This window comes from Mercurialis annua, linkage group LG4 (assembly GCF_937616625.2).
Source record: "Mercurialis annua linkage group LG4, ddMerAnnu1.2, whole genome shotgun sequence".
Lineage (NCBI taxonomy): Eukaryota > Viridiplantae > Streptophyta > Magnoliopsida > Malpighiales > Euphorbiaceae > Mercurialis > Mercurialis annua.
In genome coordinates this window covers 22302494-22323498 of record NC_065573.1, presented here as the reverse complement: position 1 = coordinate 22323498, position 21005 = coordinate 22302494, and the positions used below count along the sequence as shown (strand labels likewise).

The 21005-nt window shown below is 32.3% G+C and overlaps 3 protein-coding genes across 7 annotated transcripts; 1 reads left to right on the top strand and 2 right to left on the bottom strand.

The window, feature by feature from the left end:
- Nucleotides 1-4814: 4814 nt before the first annotated feature.
- LOC126678443 (uncharacterized) lies at nucleotides 4815-6678 on the bottom strand. The gene is made up of 5 exons (XM_050373341.1): nucleotides 6479-6678; nucleotides 6230-6434; nucleotides 5829-6018; nucleotides 5437-5563; nucleotides 4815-5340 (listed from the first exon to the last, which is right to left on the bottom strand). Exons 1-5 carry the CDS (start codon nucleotides 6676-6678, stop codon nucleotides 4815-4817), a joined length of 1248 nt encoding a protein of 415 aa, XP_050229298.1.
- A 4632-nt stretch (nucleotides 6679-11310) lies between these two features.
- On the top strand, nucleotides 11311-14402 carry LOC126679163 (BTB/POZ domain-containing protein At3g05675). 3 transcript variants are annotated; one of them, XM_050374113.2, is made up of 4 exons: nucleotides 11311-11470; nucleotides 11580-11616; nucleotides 11797-11872; nucleotides 12765-14402. In XM_050374113.2, exons 3-4 carry the CDS (start codon nucleotides 11846-11848, stop codon nucleotides 14070-14072), a joined length of 1335 nt encoding a protein of 444 aa, XP_050230070.1. In that variant the 5' UTR covers nucleotides 11311-11470; nucleotides 11580-11616; nucleotides 11797-11845; the 3' UTR covers nucleotides 14073-14402. The 3 variants fall into 3 exon arrangements, with proteins under 3 accessions (XP_050230070.1, XP_050230072.1, XP_050230071.1); XM_050374115.2 differs by lacking the exon at nucleotides 11580-11616; XM_050374114.2 differs by having other exon boundaries at nucleotides 11311-11616.
- Nucleotides 14403-15479: 1077 nt separating this feature from the next.
- LOC126679162 (BEL1-like homeodomain protein 1) lies at nucleotides 15480-19813 on the bottom strand. 3 transcript variants are annotated; one of them, XM_050374110.2, is made up of 6 exons: nucleotides 19705-19813; nucleotides 19336-19449; nucleotides 17707-18509; nucleotides 16982-17358; nucleotides 16834-16894; nucleotides 15480-16674 (listed from the first exon to the last, which is right to left on the bottom strand). In XM_050374110.2, the coding sequence occupies exons 3-6, from the start codon at nucleotides 18457-18459 to the stop codon at nucleotides 15850-15852; spliced, it is 2016 nt and encodes a 671-aa protein (XP_050230067.1). In that variant the 5' UTR covers nucleotides 18460-18509; nucleotides 19336-19449; nucleotides 19705-19813; the 3' UTR covers nucleotides 15480-15849. The 3 variants fall into 3 exon arrangements, with proteins under 3 accessions (XP_050230067.1, XP_050230069.1, XP_050230068.1); XM_050374112.2 differs by lacking the exon at nucleotides 19705-19813 and having other exon boundaries at nucleotides 19336-19532; XM_050374111.2 differs by lacking the exons at nucleotides 19336-19449; nucleotides 19705-19813 and adding an exon at nucleotides 18672-19281.
- Between the last annotated feature and the right edge of the window lie 1192 nt (nucleotides 19814-21005).

Here is a 21005-nt window from a genome sequence, read left to right as displayed (position 1 = left end):
GTGTCTGGACTTTTTTTAGAACTAGTTTCGCATTACGTGCTATGCACGTGGCTCGTAACGTAACTTGTCAATGAACATATTAATAAATTTAGTATAATTATATCAATTTTTTATTTATAATTAATATTAAATTAGTTAAGATTTTCTATAAAAATAAATATAATATATTCGATTATAAAAAAAATTTCGTTACTGAATTTATTCTTCTTTTAGTTTTATAATAACCATAATTAAATAATTAACTTAATTTTATTAATTTCTATCTTTAAAAGTAATAAGATAGAAATTTAAAAAATAATATATTGACCAAATATAGTATTTTAGTTTTGTAATTCAATCAAACTAAAAGATAGCTATTCCTACTAATTTGGAGACAATTTAGTTATTTTTTACATACTAAAAACTAAATTGGAGATAATTTAGCTACCTATTCTAATTAGGACTTTAATTACAATAGTGATTAATTAAATAACTAATTAGTTAATGACTATAAAACCTTTATTTAGTAGTAAACTGAAAAGGATTATTCAGTAAATTTCTTGTCCCCCCCCCATCCGTGCTTTTATATATAGTATAGATAAAGGGTCAAACGCACCTTCTAAACTTGTAAAACGGTGTCATTTAACCTAATTTATACTTTTTTGAGCAACTAGCCCCAAAACTATTCATTTTTGGGTTAAATTACCCCATAATTGTATTTTAAAATGCGTAATATGCAAATCGAACGTGAGAGATGCGATAAAATTATCCTAAACTTATTTTTTGCAATAAAAATATAAATTATCGGTTAATCTGACCCAAAAATGAAGAGTTTTGGGGTTAGTTGCTCAAAAAAGTACAAATCGGATTAAATGACCCTGTGTCATAAATTCAGAGGGCGCGTTGACTCTTTGTTTCTTTTTTTTTTTTATGAATGAATTGAACTAAAAAGCCACAAAAAGTGACAAAAATACTAGATTCAAGAACTTACACATAAGAAGCGGCACAATTAAAGCGGAATGCTAAAAGCTGCGGTTCTGAAAAGAGTTAAATAAAAAGTCAAATCAAAATACGATCGGGAACACGGAAAAAATCCAAACAAGAATAAAAAAAAGTCCGAACAACTATACAAAAAAGCCGCTCTAAGAAAACATTTGTGGACTAAATCTCTGATATTTGTTGTTCTTCCTCCGAAAATTGAGCATTACGAATTTTCCAAATAATTTCTTGACAATAATTTCCTAAATCGATTTTTTCAATTTGAATTGACACTGGTGTCACTTTTTGCAATTAAAGGGCCTAATATTTTTAAAATTAACAATTTAAAGGCTTATTGTTGATAAATAGAAATAGAGGGATTCAATGCCATAAATATGACAAATACATGGACCCAAAAATGTATTATGCCGAAAAAACCCTTAAAACTTACTCTTAAGTTTAATTTAATTTATTTTTTTCAAGAAAGTTGAAATCTTAATTATAACTTATTTATAGAAAAAAATTCAACCCATTACTTTACACATTCAAAAGGAACTGTGAAAATCTCGAAATAATATATGTTTAAGATTTTAATATATATTTTATATTTTTCTACTTAAATAGTAATTCTTTATCTTTACTGTCTACATAAAAAGTAACTAATAATTAAATAATTTGAAATACATAATTAATATCAAAAAAATCACGAACTTTACATATTTTTTCATTTTAATTACACCAGTTTAATTTTTATCATTTTCATGCACGAATAACCATTTTTTTCTCAAATTCATACACGGCGCTGAGGTGGCACTTATTTATTGGTGTACAATTCCACCTCAGAGAACTATACCAATGGACCCGTAACACCTCAGCACCGTGCATGAATTTGAAAAAAAAGAGTGGTAGTTTGTGCATGAAAATGAGAAAATTTAAACTGCATGATTAAAATGAAAAAACGTGTAAAGTTGGTGAATTTTTATGACATTAACCCTTGAATATATTATAATTTTATTTTAAAATATGACATAATTTAAATCTCTATGTAATTATTTTCTAGTATATAGTTTTTATTACTATTTAGAGATGTTATACTTTTATTTATTACTTTCTCCGGTATATAATATTTATAACATTTGCTTTTAACAAAAAAATTGAGAAAATACCCCCTCCGATTCATAATATTTGCCGCACTTAAAAATTTCTTTTGGTCCATAATTTTTGTCATATTAGTTTCAAAAAAATTTAAAAACTTATAAATAATTTAGTAAGGTTAAAAAAACTAGTCAAATATAAAACTAGTGGTAATTAATATGAACAATTTGGTAAATATATATATAAATCAAGATATATTTATTAGTTTCTTAATTTATGTAAAATAATCAAATGCGACAAATATTATGAACCGGAGGGAGTAATTATTATGTCTTAATTTATAGGCTATATTTTATATATTAATTTTATCTTGAAACTTGTTCATATTTATTAGTACTATATTTCTATTTGTGTGATTCTACTTTTGCAATAAACTAATAGAGGATGAAATTAAAAAAAATAGCAAGAAATACTTGCTTGATATATTAACATGACAAATATAATGAATCGAAATAATTTTTTAATTGCGATAAATATTATAACTGAAGAAAATATATTGTATCAAATCATATCCAATGCAAGTTGTGAATTTCAAATGGACAAACAATAATTAAAAAAATGAATATATACTTGTATAGGAAAAAAAACAACCAAAGTGACATAAGAGCAAATTACTCTAAAACTTCTAACATTTGTCATAATTCATAATTTAATATTTTTTATTTAAAAATCAAACAAATTGGTACCTCAGTTCTTATTTTGCAAACACTTATAACTTTTTGTTAAATATAGGTAGCAAATCGTTAATGGAATGCAATGTAATGTATCAAATTGTTTGAAAATAAGGTATTAAATCGTTAATATAATTGAAAGTGTACCAAATTGTTAATATATTTGAAAATAATGTATCAAATCGTTTGAAAATAAATATCAAATTATTAAAAAAAATTACAGAATCCTTAATTGTTGACGGAATCAAAATTGAGATATCTAATTGTTTAATTTTTAAATAAAAATATTAAACTGTGAAATATAATAGATATGAGGAGTTTTAAAATAATTTACTTTAAAATTATCGATCAATTAAGTGAATTAATATAACATTGCTTTGGAAAAAATAAATTAATATAACATTGAATTCCATAGCTAATAAAGCAATAGGTCATGGTTACTTGTATATTCAGTCAAATAAGCATAGTCAATGGTTGGGTTCAATATTTAATAACTGGACAATGATTGGTTTCATATGCACTATTGCTTTTGCTAATTTGTCTGAGGAAGAGATAACTCGGAAATCCTAATCTTTTACCACAGCCATCACCAAAGACGTAGCCAAAAATTAAAATTAAAAGGGGCAAAATATATATTTGCTTGAATAATATATTAAATTTAAAATTTATTAAAATTAAAAAAAAATCATATATAATATTTTCTAAGTAATTGATGGATACCGAATTTTATTTTAACTATAATAGAGCCGAGCAGGAGATCCATTCTCAGACGATACTGGACTCTCATCCGAAGGGCCAAACACAAAAAAGGTGGCCGAATCTATAATCCGCCACGACCTATCCTACAAGAATAATGCTGAATCTCCAAGGACCCGGACAAAGCGCGTCGACCATGAGATTGACGGATTATAAAATCTACTGAACATTCTCGAGTATCTTATCTATTTGGATATAAACTCTAATTTAGGAAAATAAAATCTAACTTAGGAAGACGAGACTATTTAGGAAGACGTTCCTAAATAGGACTCATGTCTGAATAAGGAAGATAACTTCTAATCAGGGTCAAACCCTACAAAATAGTATTCACTTTCCTGCTACAACTCTACTAGGTATGCAATCATCTATTATAAAAAGAGCATGAGGTATGCCTAAACAAACAATTACATTCAAAAACTCAAAACACTGCTCAAAGCTCTAAACTGACTTTAGCATCGGAAAGTTAATCGGACAACCACCGTCCGGTTAGCTTTTATCCTGTTTTGCAGGTCTAATTCACCGGATCAGAAGGCAGACTCCATCAATAACTAAAACAAATAAAAACTAATTTTATATAGCAAATTGTAATTTTTAAAAAGAGAAAAGGAACAAATGATCCTCTTATTATGTATGTGGCTCCCCCACTGGCTATCACCATCTATGATCCATTCATAATTAACTTTAATTTTTTAATAAACATGAAGCAATTTGTATTATAATCATTAATAAATATAATTTATAATAATTGCATTTACAAATAAACAAATTTTAACATAAAAATAAATTTCTCATTTAAATTTAAAAAAGTCTAAGTTTGAATGGACTGCATAATAAATTACAGTCACGCTCTAAAGAAAAATGAATCTTTCACATTTTGATACGCTTTAAAAAGAATTACCACTTGACTATTCTTTCAATGAAAAATTTAATTTTTTTTACCAGAGATATACCTAATCTATTTAATTGTTAGTGGAGATTAGCAGATATTAGTTGCCTTAACTATTTTTAGACCAGATAAACACGCCCTGCGAAAATTAGGATCGAACCTCAACCTCGAATTTATAAGTGAAAGGCTTAGCCATTAGACAAAGCCTTCAAGTACAAGATTTTAATCGTAGAAAATAATTGAACATAATATAGTATATGTGAGCAATATACTAAAGAGAAAATATTTCACCCAAGATACACTCTGCTGAGATGGGATCTCATCAAGTCTAGTATTAGGATTAATGACAGATGAAGCTTGTTGTTCCATTGTAGCAACAATTTCATCTACTATAACATCCAATGGAACATCAAGTTCAGGATCCAGTTCAACAAATGTGCTTGGCTGTCCAGATCCATCTTCATGAGTCCAAATCTAGCTTCATGAGGAGCAGCAGGTTCATGAGAAGCAGCAGGTTCATGAGGAGGAGCAGGCTGAATCCTAGATCCAGCTTCATGAGGAGCAGGTTGAGTCCCAGATCCAGCAACATCAACATGAGGAGGAGTAGGCTGAGTCCCAGATCCAACATCAGCTTCATTAGGAGCATCATGCTGTAAAGGTACATATACACATTTCCTCTTGTTGTACCCTATTTTACCACACCTTGAGCATGTCTTCACTTGACCCCTCCTACTCACTTGACCCTTCCTAGTCATACCACTTTGCAACCTTTCTTGTTCATCTTCTTCCAATCTTACAAGAAGTTGTATCCTCCCTCTCCTAAAGTTAACTAGGGCAGAAGGTGTTATAGGTGGATCAAGACTCTTTGGCCACAATTCTTTTCCATTATTAGGGCTTAGAAGATGGTTATAGATCCTTGTAATGTTGACACCCTATAACAGTTATGCAAGTAATTCTCTGGGATGTCATTATTCTCATTCATTGCTGTTATAGCATGATGACAGGGTATGCCTGTCAACTTCCATCTCCCACAAGCACATGTCATCTCTTTCTTGTCTACCACAAACTTCCATCATTACCAAACACTTGATAGGTATCACCTCCATCAAATTGTTCTCTTTAATACCAACTGATTTGCCTTGATTTTTCAAGTTTTTTAAGAATCTTAGGGCAGTATATATTGTTCAATTTCAGCATTGCATCTCTTTTCTGGGGAATCTTAACCATCAACTTGGTCCTAATCATCTCATTCATTATTATTATCCCCTTAGTTCTAGCTTTCAGAATCACATGGTTAAAGCTTTCACATAGATTGTTCAATAGCATATCACATTTAAATTGTATTTTAAAGTGTTCTTTTGTCCATCTACTATGAACTATGTGATACAAGTAATCATATGCACCTATGTTGATGTCCTTAACAATTGTTAAACATTTTTGAAATGCAACATCATAGGTTGCTCTAGCACAAGCCCAAAGTGCATCCTTAAGAGCCTTTCCCTTAAACCTTTTCCTAAAGTTTGTAAGGATATATCTAACACAAAAACGATGCTCAGCATGAGGGAACACAGTTTCAATGACAGGTATCAAATTCTATGTAACACAATGAGATAGAAGCATAGCAAATCAACATAAATACCAATCCATAAAGCATCATCAGACATAAGCATATCAACCCTAACATGCAATTAACATTTTACTATAACATTTTACAATTAGCATTTTACAGTTTACATTTTACAAATGATATAACATGCCATTAATAATTCACAAAAACTATAACATGCAATTTAAGAGTTCATACCTTTTGCCTATCACTCATGAAACACCATTTATAGATGTTGCATATTTGCAGGTCATCTGCTAGTAGGCCAAGAGACCACATCCAGTTCTCCTTAGTCTCTCTGTCTACAACATACCATACTATAAGATAGGTGCAGTCATTGGCATCAATACCCACAGCTCCATATAACCCCTTCAACCAGCAACCATCAACTGAAATTACCCTTCTGCAACCATCCAAAAAACCATCCCTAGTGCAAGGCAAGCATACATGGCCTGAAATACACCCTCAGCTCTTTTAAACATAACTATTGAGGTTGGATGTGTCCTTATTAGCTTCAATCTATAGTCATTTAGGCTCCTCATTTTTTCAGCTTCATCATCATTGATCATCAGTAGAGCCATGGATTTTGACTTGTATGCAGTTTCTCTACTGTTGTTAGCCTTCTGATTACTCCATACTGCTTGCATAATTCCATCTAGACTTCAATAAGGATCAGATCTAACTGTTCAAGATACTGTTTTGACAGCCACTTAGGATTCATATGTCTGATATTGTGATCTCTGGTACATTGATGCTCTAGTTTCCCTAACTTGATCTGAACTGTGGTCACTTCTTTTTTCATATGTGATGCCCAAAGGTAGAAAGGACATCCTTTCTTGTAAAGCTTTGCATCTAGTCTTGTTGTTAAGCTTATATTTCATCACATACCGGTTCTTAATTCCATAATTTCTAACTGCCTCTTTAAACTGCCCAAAAATTATGAACTTCATCCCAATTTTAAGTTCAGGATCTTCCATATTGTCCTCATCAAACTCAGAAAACCTAGGCCTTAAGGACTTCACATCAGGGTCACTATCTGAGCATGACTGAAGCCCATCAGAAACTGCAAAATCAAAATCAACATCTTCATTCTGACCTTGACTTCCACCATGAGCTGTACCCTGAACTGTACCTTGAGTTGTACCATAACCATGAGCTTCAAGACCATCTTCATCTACTATCTCATTTACACCTTCACTCTCTACCATTTCTCTTTCAACAACAAGTTCATCTTCTGCTTGCATATTCCCATCCCTATTCAAGCTGTGATTAGAGTTGTAATTAGAGTCTTCCAAACCACTTTTAGAGTTACAGTCAGCACCATCCTCCTCTGGTCCAACTTCAATGTCATCAAACATTTCCAAGAAAGCATGCACATCTACGACCACTTCACCTTCACTTATACTTAATATCATTCTTTTAACATCCTCATCATTCTGTACAGGTATTAACTGTTCCAAATCTCTATCCCAGACATAGTAGTACCTATATTCTTCTGCCTCTAACCCTAACCCTAGGATCCGACTCTTACTAACAAGCTCAGACATTGAACAAGTTGACACAATACAATAGTCAATACATCCTATTATAGAGTGATCATAACCTATGTCAGGTCCTATTACAATTTTATGAACGCGTACATTGAAGTATTCATAATTGGGAGCTACACGAAGAAGTTGAAATTAGGGTTAGCAGAAGAAATACGATGGTAGAGTAAAATACTATACACAGTGCATATAGACAAGAAATTACCATAAACTAGAGGTGCAAATCCATGTAAGCGAATTCTCCATTGATTGTCCATGTCTTCAACGAAGTTAGCAGCATAAATTTGGGTTTTTGATCGAAGATAAGTAAAATTAGATTTCTAATAGCATAAAATTAGGGTTACGATCGAAATAAAAAATGTTGAAACAATCAACAATTGGACAAAAAACGAAAAGGAAGAGGAATTAATTTAGCGTTCTATTGTTTCAATGGAAGAAGAGGAATTGATTTAGGTCTGAAAATGAAGAGTTTGTGTTAACCCATTTTTTTTACTGTTGAGGGTAAAGAGTGAGGAGTGCTTATGTGGCACCAGGTGGCAGAGAGTGGGTGGGATGTTGAGGAGAGATAAATTTATTCTAAACTCAGGCGAGCCATGTAGGCAAAAACACAAAATAATGGTGCATTTAGGCTTCGGTAACATCCCGTTGAAATATCTTGATAAGCTAGTGACTATTACTTAACGATTTGAAACTCAGTACTCATTTTATAATTCTGGGATAACTTAGTGATCCCCAAGTTTTAATATCCCCAATTGGTATTCATTTATGACAAACAATAGCTTTCATGAACAACTAAAGCTTTCATTGACAAAAAATAGGTTATGGCCAGTAACAAATAATAGCTTTCATTAACAATTTATTCACTATTAATAGAGAATATCTTTTAACATAGAATAGTTTTGATACTTACAAAAAGGTCCCAAGTTCATCATGAACTTTCAAAAATTAAGAGCACCCTACTAAGTAGTATATTTACAGAAAAACATTCACCTCGAACTAGCAAGTTCCTAAACCATTAATAGTTCATCATGAACTTTTAAAATTCAGCACCATGATCTAAGCACCAACTTAGACAATATTTAAAGTCATACTTACAAAAAAAATTATTTTGGAAGGCAGGCAAACTAGAAAATGTTCAAAATCATAATCACAAAAAGAGTTCCTAAAGAAATTTCAAAAACAAAATCATAAACAAACTATTTCCAGTATAAATACATAGTATTCTTTATTTTTCCTTTTCTTCATTGTAGCATCCTCATTCCTCTGTCTTTCTAACTATGATCCATTGACAGCAAAAACTCATTGCCACTTTAATCCCCCTCTTGGCTTAAAAGGTAGACTTGTTGAATACTTAACCTTATATTCACTTCCTTTGAAACAAATTGTTCTTGAAGATCCACTGCTCGACCTCAAGGTTCTAATTCTATCTTTTCTAACGTCAGTCTCATTTGGGATAGAGAATCTAACATTTGGATCAGCAGCCATGGAACTCTTAGCAGCAAAATGTTTCCCCCCTAACATACTAGGTTGTTAACAAAGCAAAACATTACTACATTTTGACACCATACAAAGCATTCCAATATTGAACAAATAACAAATAACTTACATGCAAAGCAATGTCCCCCGACATTAAATAACCTTAGGTCTTCTCAAATTATAACTTCTCCTAAAAAGTTGACTAGATTGGATAGTATGGGATTCTTGAGTAAGCTGTGAAGTATAGGACAAGGGTTCATAAGGTAGGGCTCTAGGTGATAGGGGTTCAAGAGATAGGATGTGTACTTTAATTATTGTGAAGAACACAAATTAAATAGAGGTCTCTTAACATTGTAAAATTTGCAATCAGTTCGAAGGGTTCAAAATTGAAAGTATGGAACTTATGCTCTCTTCAAAAGTTTATAGCTTGTCGTAGACATCTCAAAATGAGTTGCTTCTTTATTCCCTGGAACGTTTAGAGTGTTTACTTCAATTTTTATGAAGAACATAAATAAATTAGAAGCCTCTAAGAATCCCAAAATCATCACTTAATACAGTGGGGTCAGGATTGTAAGTCACAAAGTCTGCTCTGAAAGCCTATTTTCTTCGGTAACCTCCAAAATACTCCAATTAAGCTCAAAGCTCTTCAATATTACTCATGTGACCTTGAATATAGCTCAAGCACAATAATAAGGCATTTATGCTCTAAAGTATAGATAAATGTGTAAAATCAACATGGATAACAACTAGGGAATAGGAGTATTTCTACTCCTATCTCAGCCCATAAAATCAATGCTGAACACGAATAATGTTTTTAATAAACTAAATTTTATTAAATAACATTTAAATTTTTAACGTTTTAGATTTTTTCATAATTAAAATCAAAACTTACCTCTTGAAGACCTCGTTAGCTATATGTAAAAAAATTCTGAATTATCATACTCTCCAAAAATACTTAGAATCATGTTCGCAAATAAAAAGAATATTCAACATTAGTATCTGTAATTACAAAATTTCTAAAACAAAAATTTTAAATAATAATTTTTAAAATAAATTAGTAATATTAAAATTTTGTAAAAGTTTCCTTTAGAATAAAATTAATAATATTAATCCCCACTGATAGACTCACCCACCATGTCAAGTGCGTGACGTAGGTCCGATCCGGATTAGTCAGGGCGAACCCCTGAAAACCGGATAGGCTTACAAAAAAAATAACGACATATTATGCTAAATAGGCACAAACATAAGATTAGCCATTAAGGTGGATGTTTTTCCTATACAACTGTGACACTATGTTATTTTTTCAACAAATTTGTATTCGCGATAGAAAATTTATAATTTATAAATATTTTTTATTTTTTTAATATTTAATTTTTTACATGACTAATATATTATATTAGTTTGTTTCACAGATAACATGGCGCAACAGTTGTGTTGTATAATTTTTCATCTAAGATGAGTCTAACAATATTCTCTAAAAGTTTTTCTTTAATATTTTTGTATTGTAAATGTATGAAAGAGATATTTGAGTAATATGTTTGAGATGTATCTTCAAGCTATATGATATGCAATTACCAAGTAATTTTTATATTTATCCTAACATTTTAGACTTAAAGCATATCTATCTATACTATATATAAAAGCACGGATGAGGGAGCGACATGCAAATTTACTGAATAATCCTTTTTAGTTTACTACTAAATTAAGGTTTTATAGTCATTAACTAATTAGTTATTTAATTAATCACTATTGTAACTAAAGTCCTAATTAGAATAGGTAGCTAAATTATCTCCAATTTAATTTTTAGTATGTAAAAAATAACTAAATTGTCTCCAAATTAGTAGGAATACCTATCTTTTAATTTGATTGAACTATAAAATTAAAATACTGTATTTGGTCAATATAATATTATTCAAATTTCTATCTTATTATTTTTAAGGATATTATTACTAAAATTAAGTTAATTATTTCATTATGGTTATTATAAAACCAAAAAAAGAATAAATTTAGTATGGAAAAAAAGTTAATAACCGAATATATTATATTTATTTTTACAAAAATTCTTAACTAATATTAATATTAATTATAAATAAAAAATTGATATAATTATAATAAATTTACTAATATGTTCATTGACAAGTTATCTTACGAGCCACGTGTATAACACGTAATGCGAAACTAGTCTTTAAAAATCTCCAAATTGATTTTTTTTTTGGAAAGACCTCCAAATTAAATCTAAATTTGGGCATGAACATTGAGGACAGGTTATGGATGAAAGCCCAATATCACAAATGCCTCACCATCGCCCCACTTCACACTTGCAGAGAGAGAAGAGAGACGAGAGAGCAGAGTAACATTTTATATACAGCTACACACTCAAAATCAGTTCAACGCCATTCTTACGATCCTCAATTAGGTTTTATTTTCTTTCATCGAACATTTCTTCTAATCAAAGTTTCAAATGCTTATTTTCAAAGAACGCATTTTATTATTCTCATAATTCTTGCTAAATAATGTCTTTGTAGGGAGCTATTATTGCCGAACAAGAAAAGTTTTCTTTTGGTGAGAATCTCAATTCAATTTTTCATTTAATTCTGGTAATTTTGACTTAATATGTAATCTTGGAAACTTTGCATTTGTGTTTTGTAAGTTGAATGTAGAAACCCTAATATAGTGGAGCCGTAATGCTTGTAGATTCTTGAATATAGAAACCCTAATTGGAGTTTCTTTCAATGCTTGTAGATTCTCATTCGTTTACTGGAGCCATAATGCCTGAATTAAATCCGTGTTGATGCGAGTTGCTTTCATGGGTTCTTCTGTAAGTTTTATTTGCTTATTTTTCATCATATTTAGGTATTGCTCGGATATATGTGGATTTAAAATTATTAGAATTTTGAATGTAGTTTATTTTTTGGTGTCTATGATTTATATAATCTATTTGGCTAGATAAAATTGAATAGAGAATAGGTCCATAAAGATAAATGAAGATTTTCTTGACAATTAACTTTTATGATTTTCTTGAAGTTTTTTTGTTTCTTTGTTATTTCCAATCCTCATATGTATATTTTGAACTATGACGGAAACACAAATCCTAGAATTTCAGCTTTCTCATCACGATGCAATCTTTAATTTTACATTCTTTAATCAAAAACTAATAATGATTTACAAATCCTTTGCTATGAGACTAGGGTTTCTTGCTTGATTATTGTTATTTAGCATACAATTCTTCAATTTAGCTAAAACGTGTTCAATAATCAAGTCTGGGACATTGGTTTTTTCTCTTTTTTTTCTTTGTGTTTGTGGATTTAAGCTCTTCGGATGAAATGATTTCCAGAGAGTAACTTGAACTGTTTTTGTTGCTATTTTATTTTGTTCTGTTCCACAGTTACACTACAGCACTTGTCCTTCCCTCTTGTATGATTGTAAAAGTACAATGAAAATCAACAGACCTATTCTTTTAAACTTCACGACATTTGTAAGAATATTGTGAAATATTAAATGGTATAAATTTGATTATTATCTGTCATAGTCTCAGTGTAATGCGACTCGTAATTTAATAAGCAGTAGCAAATGCTGTGATATCGCACAATTTTCTTGGGCTCACATTATAAATTGCTATTATATTTCTCCTCAGTTTTCGCAGTGTAATTAATACATGTCTAGTTTTCTATTCATTTATTTTCCCTTGTATCTGGCTGTCTGAATTGTAGGCACTGAGTTGTATTGGTGACCGATCAACCAGTGATGTTGTAGTCAGGCTACGGACAGAGGAAGGCAGAGATGATTGGCTTTATTGTCACTCTCACATCCTGGCAGAGAAGAGCAAATATTTTGCTGAGCGTCTTTCTGAGAATTGGCCTACGTGCCAGATCGTTGATTCACGAAGCTGCATTGAAGTTCACTGCCAAGAGTCAGAACTTGATCACCATGTCAATTTTCTTCGCCTTCTATATGTTGCTATAGATGGATCAACCGAGGACATATGGCATGGCGTGAAGAATGCCCTTGGTATTCTACAGGTGGCTGTTGAGCTTGGGTGCCCGCAAATTGTTACGGCTTGTGTATATTACCTGGAAGCAGTCCCATGGGAAGAAGCTGAGGAGGAAGAGATTCTAAGGATCATACCAGTCATGGGGTCACAGGCAGAGCCTATTCTTGCCCGTCTCCAACCAGTCGATCCATCTGCTATAAGGAAGTTTTTTCTGACAGCCGTTAAGTTTGCTACATCATCGCCACCTTTACCCATTAATGACCTTAAAACATCTGCACAAGAGCAGCTTGAGTACATGCTCTCAGAAGATGATGATGTTCCTCTGTTAACTGCTGATGATGAGATAAAATCATTTGTTAAAGAGTGCGTGAGGGGACTATTCACCAGATTTAACAATTTATCGGATGCTTTACTCTGTACACCTGGCGAATCAGTTTGTGAATCTGAAAAAATGCGGTCATTTCAATCTCATCTTTCAGATCTGTCATGGTCCTGTCAAATTTTGAGTAAGATGGAAACAATGTTTGAGTTTGTCAACTGTTGGGTAGATGCATCAGATAACATACTCGGAGTTGTTGAGCACGCGAGTTCAGCAGTTGAAATAATTGAGATTAAGTTGAAAGTTATCGAGGTGGCAGCGAAGGTTTTGGAAGCAATAGCATACGGAACTGTTATTTTGGCTACTGCAAAACGTTTTCACATGGTAAAGATTTGGCTTCCATTTGTGAGGGTTACAAAACCTTTAATCGATGCTGTGACCTCTAATAATGACGAAGCTATGGAGCTTAAGGTTGACAGTGAACTATGGCAGTCTTTGGAAACCATTTTTGTCTCGTTAGTCCTTGCCTTACCTTCAGGTGATCAGGCGGAGATTTTGACCGAATGGTTAGGAAATGAGCATATTCGTTATCCAGACTTTACGGAGGCATTCGAGGTGTGGTGTTACAGATCCAAGGTTGCCAAGAAAAGACTAGCAGATATAAAGCAAAACCACAGTATCCCCAATGGAAATGAAAATTTCAAGTAAGCTCTTTTCTGTCTTTCAATTAGAGATAGATTAGTCAAATCCTCCTTGTAGTTCAATTAACTTCACATGGTTCGTTAATAGAAATGTAGTTCTGTCGGAGTAGGTGCAGTTAGTGGTGTGCAAAAACCAAACAAAACTGAATAACCGAGCTGACCAATTGCATATCCGTAGCTGCGGTACCAGGCTGATAGTTCAGATACAAACTTAGATTTTATGGCTTGTAAATTTTGTAGTGATAGGTTATATTTGCTTGTAAAAACTGCAATTGTGAATATCACTAATTCTACAACAATTGAATTCATGTTTAATTTCAAGTTTTCAGTTAAGAAATAGTTGTGTTTCCATCAATCCATATGGCTTTGTGCCATCATTTTAGCTGTGAAAAGTGGGGGGGCCAACCAAGGCCCCCTCGCTTTGTTTGATTAAAGCAAACGATTCGTTCCGACATATACCAGTTTCTTATGTAGTATCGAAACAGAAAATATCAAAATAATTTTTTAAAGGATACAATATGAAATTGTAGAATTCAGAAATATTTTCATGAATGAAAACGAAAAACCGAAACCGAAACGCAGGCTCGAGTTCGAGAAATTCAGTTTTTTCTTCACAGGTACCATGCCTATGGTGAGTGTGAAATTAGGGTTGGCTCAATTATGAATTCAATCATTAGATTTGCAAAGATGATATTTCTGGTGACAACTGGCCTGGGACATAGAGAGATACTTAGGTCAGAAATTAGATAAGTAGGGAAGTTTATGCCATGTCATACACAGACATGCTATAATAATATACAACAATAAATTATTTATTTAATCAATATGAAACTTGTCGATATTCTATTCGTCCTCGCAATTATTTTTTTATTTCAGAATGAATATCTGGAGGGGCTTATCACTGTAGAACGTATAAGATAGTCTTGGTCAAAGGTATCAACATTCTTAGCAAACAAGCAATCTTTTTAAATAAATACATATTTTGTTCTTTACTTAATATGATCCCTATATTTTATTCATATTAATCTCTAGTAAACAAACTTATTATTTTTATTTATTTTAATATTACATGATATATAACTCTTGCTGACTTCATTTTGCTGCCTCATTTTCTTTCTAGCTTTTCTAAAGCAAAACCACTTTATCCAAATTCATCATACATACATCAAACTTTTTTTCTTTTTAACTTTAACCCATAAAACTTATCTTGGTTAGAATGTGACATCTGATACTGATAGTCACAGTACTGAAAATTAGATTTGTTTTTATAATGTCAAATTGAATAGAACCAAACCGTGTTCGTCGATTTGTTTCGATTATTTGGTTCGGTTTTGGTTTTCACACAACTCTAATTGCGATTAATGAATTTCCCTTGAACATTAATGGAGGTAAAGTTGTAATAAACAGTTAAGAGTGAAGCAATGATTGTGTTTATTTGATAAAATACAGAAATTTGACACCACAATCAATATATAAGTATACCCCAATAATTAATTCTTATGACATCAATCCATCTATATGTTCATCTTCAAAACTTACAAAAATAATTAATATACAGTCCTCAACCCATATATAAATATTTATATACTCTCAAATCCTATGCTATCTATGAACTCAAATGGTTCTATGCCAATGTATAGACCTATACTATGTAAATTTCTTTTCTTCTTTCTTTACACTACACCATTGCATTATCTTTTTCTCCCTACTAATGGTCGAAACGGCGGGAAATAGTGCGAAAGAGATCCTGAAACATTTCTTTTCATCAATCATGCCCCTTCTCGTCACGCCACAAAGTCCGGTAGCAATTGTGCTGCAAACCTCTTTCTGTTCTGAATGTTGATGCTTTCATACGGAGATGATGAGTGAGGATTTGATGTGTTTATGCCTCCAAATTCGTTCGGTTCGCCGAGTTCTACTCGTCGAATGTTCTGATTGGGGAGATAGCTTTGATGGGCACCCGATAAGGATAGGTTTTCGCAATGCGGAAGGCCGAGAGTGAGCGAAACACCGTTTCCTGAAAACCTTGGTGTGAACTGTTCTGTGTCAAATCTTCCGAGATCTCCAATTGGGTATTGTCCGAATCCACCGATAAAGTTTGTTTGACCTCCCATGAATGAATATCCATCTCGACCCTGCCTCTCATTGCCAAACTTCATCGAAATCTGCTCGTCATTTGAGTCACCCGGCTTGATATCCATGTGTATGGATGGAACACATGTCGGAGATTGAATCATTTCCGAGCTTCTAGGTCGTTTCGGACTTCCTTGAGTGATTCCATCTAATTCTGATGATCCGATCAGGGAGAATCCGGATTGGTTCCGCAGGTTTCCTCCGACGGGAGATGTCGAATTAGCTGTAGACATTGAAATTGCAGAAGGATTCTGATTTGGGGAACTGTCAAAAGACTTGAAACTCTTAGTTTGAATCTCATTAGCTGAACTTTTCTCTTGCATAACTGATTTGGAAGCAGAATTTTCCTTCTGCTCATTCTTGCTTGTTTTATCATCCGATCCACTCCTTTCTTGCTCCTTAATTTCTTCCAAATACATTTCTTCGACCATCGGCTTCCATAGTCGAACTCGAGCATTGATGAACCAGTTCGAAACCTATGAGATAAACAGAAAAATTCAGCATAAGAACTCAACTGATAAAATCTGATAGTTGACAATCTCAGAAACGCTGAAACAGAAAACAGCAATGTTTTATAGTTTCTGAAGCGTTTCAAGAAATGAAATCCCAAAGTAAAAACAGAGTAATTTGCATACCTGGCTTCTAGTAAGCCCTGTCTGTTTGGCAAGCAAATGCTTATCAGAATCTTTGGGATAGCTGAAGCAACAAATTACAGGAAACTGTAAGCAAATCGGTAACAGACTTAGAAAAAAGACTATGGCGAGATGCGAACAAAGAACTTACGGGTGAAGAAAGTGTTCGAAGAGCCAGGCTCGAAGAACAGAAACAGATCGTTCAGGCAAACCTCGTTGGGGTCTCCAAGCATTATGCTGGATCATTCCCAATTGTTGAAGTGCTCGTTGCTGACGGAGATGATGATCGACGAATTTAAGCCTCGAACCTTCGAGCTTACCTCCTCCAAGACAGTCATCTTCACCTAAACTCTTGTTTGCAGCTTTAATTTGGCCAGTTATTGCATCTTTTAAGCACCTGAATTGCTTTGAGATTGTTTGAAGTGCAAGAGCAGTGTATGTCTTTGCAGAACCAATTCCTGCTGCTTGCTCAAATGAAGATATCACTATCTGCATCTGATGGTGATACTGCCTGTACCTTTGCTCCACCTGAACATCACAACATAATACAATACACTTCAGTACTCATTTATTTTACAGATGTTGCACGGAAACTTTTCGAATCCTACGTTTTTATGTTTTATTTCATTTTAATTTTTAAAAACACTTCTGAAACTCCAAAAATTGTATGTTTATAGTATATTTTCATAAAAAAAAACATCATTCCGTCGGTCTTTTTCTCATATAGAGCCGACGCTAACTATAAATCTCTCCGAACGAATGAGATTCGAATCCGAGACCTCGTGTAAGACTTTATGTCTTATCAATTTTGAAAATTGAAAACTAAAGTCTTTTCTTTGAGAAAACTCATAGTCAGTAGTATGAACAATAACATACCTCATCAAGCATGTTAATAAGCTTAGCCTTCTTCATCTGAATTTCTTGCCTGTCGGCGGTCGAAAGCTCAGCTCCTCTTTTGCCTCCGGCGGAGTTATCTCCTCCGCCGCCGGCTGATCCATCACCACCTGATGACTCACCAACAGCCTTGTTGCTATTGTTACTACTATTATTACCTTTCTTGGATAATTCATTCTTAATCCCATTATTATTAACATTAACAACTTCATCAAGCAATTCTTGAGCTGCCTTCAAGTACTTAGAGCTCAGCAACACTCCTTGAATACCCGACACCCCATTTGTCACACCCGAACCAGAAGAAACCGACCCGCCGGACACCCTCATATCTTCACCGGAAACTGCTTGAGCCTGCGACCCATATCCAGGCTGCTGCTGAGAAGAGAGACTCAAAGACAGACCTTGCTGAGCGCGTGGAGTTTCACGCGCAGCTGAAGCAGGGTCAATTGGGTTGTAAAGATTGTAATGAATTCGCGGTATGAGTCCATGAAAATTTGAAGTATGATCATGTGTGTTCGGGTCTAAAGGTATGCCGACGAACTGTTGAGTGTTGGGCGACGGAGAGAGGTGGTTGGCGGCGGAGTTGAGGAAAATAAGGTTGTTAGAAGCTTGTTGCGGTGGCGGTGTGTCGGAGTATTGGACATAAGTAGGGTTCATTAGTAAAAGTGTCTGTAAACCTTCTGCTGAAGCTGCCGCTGCTTGGATTTCCGGGTTGCCATGAAAGTAGGTCGCCATCAGAATGATTTGGTTTTTCTAAATTTGCAGAACTTTTTTTCTTGTACTCTCTGCAATGAAAAGAGACCGTACGTCAATTAGTTAGATAAACTTCAATTTCCATATATCAAATCTATGCATGAAAATAATAAAAAAAAACTTTATTTAATTTACATGCACATAAAAACACAATTCAGCGAGGCTCTGAATTCTATAAAAAAAAAAACATATACCTTAATAAGTGTAGATGTTTGGATCAACCCATCAAAGAAAAAACAAAGCTAATATGTTGGAAGTGAAAAATCAGAAATCATGAACTGAAACTATCAAAGAAAATCAAGAACTGAAACTATCAAAGAAATCAAGAACTGAAACTATCAAACAAAATCAAGAACCGAAACTATCAAACAAAATCAAGAACTGAAGTTCAAGAAACAGTTATAAATCAAGAACTGAAGTTGAACAAACAGTAATAAAATCAAGAACTGAATTTCAAGATTCAGTGACAAATCAAGAAATGAATTTCAAGAAACAAGAGAGCTGGTTCTTGAAATCTTGATTCTTGAGTTTGGTTGAAACATCACAAACCTAGAGGAAGAAGAAGAAAGAATAAGATATGGAGAGGGTAAAGCTTTTATAAGGAGAGGGAAAGAAAAAGAGATGAATTAATTGATAGAGAAAGAGAGAGAGAGAGTGAGATTGAATATAGTATTAGTTTTTTTTATATATAATTAGAGAATTAGAAGCTGCTGTGAATACACGTGCTTCATCATCATCTGCTAATAAAATCAAGAAACCAGAACAATGACCTAAAATCCATGAATTTTTAGAGAGAGGGAATCTAGGTATGGTTTTAAAGTACAAAAAAGTAATAATAAATCAAGAACACACACTAACCTGTCTATTTAACAACACATCATCGTCATCATCATCAATAATATTTTATCAGTCTCTTCATGTCAGAGACCAAAATCTTTCTATTTCTCTGCTGCTTCTGCAAAAACTCTCTTACTGAAAAGGAAAAAAGATGATCAGTACTTAAAAAGACTTGGAAAAAGATACCCATCTTTATTCACTCATTATCCAATCCATAATACATATACTATATATATATATATATATACATACAAACAAAGAAAAATACTTAATATATATCAGATGGGAGGTGGGTCTGATTCATTGTGATGTTTATATGTGAAATTAAGAAAGATTTTGATTTCCTTCTCTATATGTTTCTTATTTTTCATGGCTTTTTGATTGAAGTACCTGCGAATGGATCAAAAGAAGGGAACTTGTGTGATTTGACCTTCGCTTTTCCTAAATTATATGGTGATTCTGTGTTTCTGCATACTCAATGCTTTCTCTATCTATCTATATATTATTATATATTTAATTATCACCACATATATAAATTTGATGACTCAAAACACTATAGGTCATCAAAATATCCGACCGACCGATTTAATTGACTTAACCAATTATTTTTTATCGGTTCGGTGGAAAATGTAGGTGCGGTCAGTTCAGTTTCAATTTTTTTTTTTTGATTGGTTATCTATTTGATTTGAGATCTGAATTATTTAAATTAACCGAACCGGCTGAATAAATTAAAAAATTTAACTATTTATTTTTTTGGTTAACTTTCGGTTGGCTCAGTGGAAAGACTTTTTATTATTATTTAAAATTAAAAACTATAATTTTTCATTTATTATACATATTATTACAATGATTTTGAAATTTACTTTTTTTATTTAATTTTCTAAAATAAAAAATAAAAAATTTACTCAAATCTTACCAAAGCCTATTAAATTCAGGTGGAATGCTTTTGCCATTTGAGGTAATTTACATTATGAATTTACGATTGATTAAAATATTATGAGGTGTTTAAGTATTTAGATTACCAGTTAAATTAGAGATTATATTAATTAATACTAATAACAATTTAAAAAGTTCAAAAGAGAATTTAAATTGTATTAATAAAAAATAAAACTTGAAATGTGTCAGAAGAAGATACAAACAGCTGAAAAACGAGGAAATGTCTTCTTCTAATACCCAAAAAGCTGATTATCAAATTGAAAAACATTTTTTTATTTTTGAATAAAAAGAAAGAAAAAAAAAAGATGATAATGATGATAATGAGAAGTATATGAAATAGAGAAAGAGGGTGTGGGGGGTCCCTTTAGTTTTCAATTCATCAGAAATATCTCTTTGTCTTTTTCATAAGTTTGTTTGTTTTCTTTTTTTATTTTATTTTATTTTATTTTTTTATTAAATAGTTTTATTTATTATTTTTGTGGTTGGATGCTAGTGTTTGAAGATAAAGCAATTAAATTGCAAAGGAACATAGAACCAACCACCACTCAACACCTACTTTAATGCTACAAAAATAAAGTTTATATCTAAATCTTATAATCACCACAATAATCTTTATTTTTTAGTAGAAAGATATAAAAAAGAAAAAGAAAAAAGAGCATATAAAGAAATTGAGAGTTTTCCACCAATAGCAATTTTTTTAATTACCTTTATAATTGAAACGTGAAAAACCGTTTTCTACCCAAAAATGATAAATT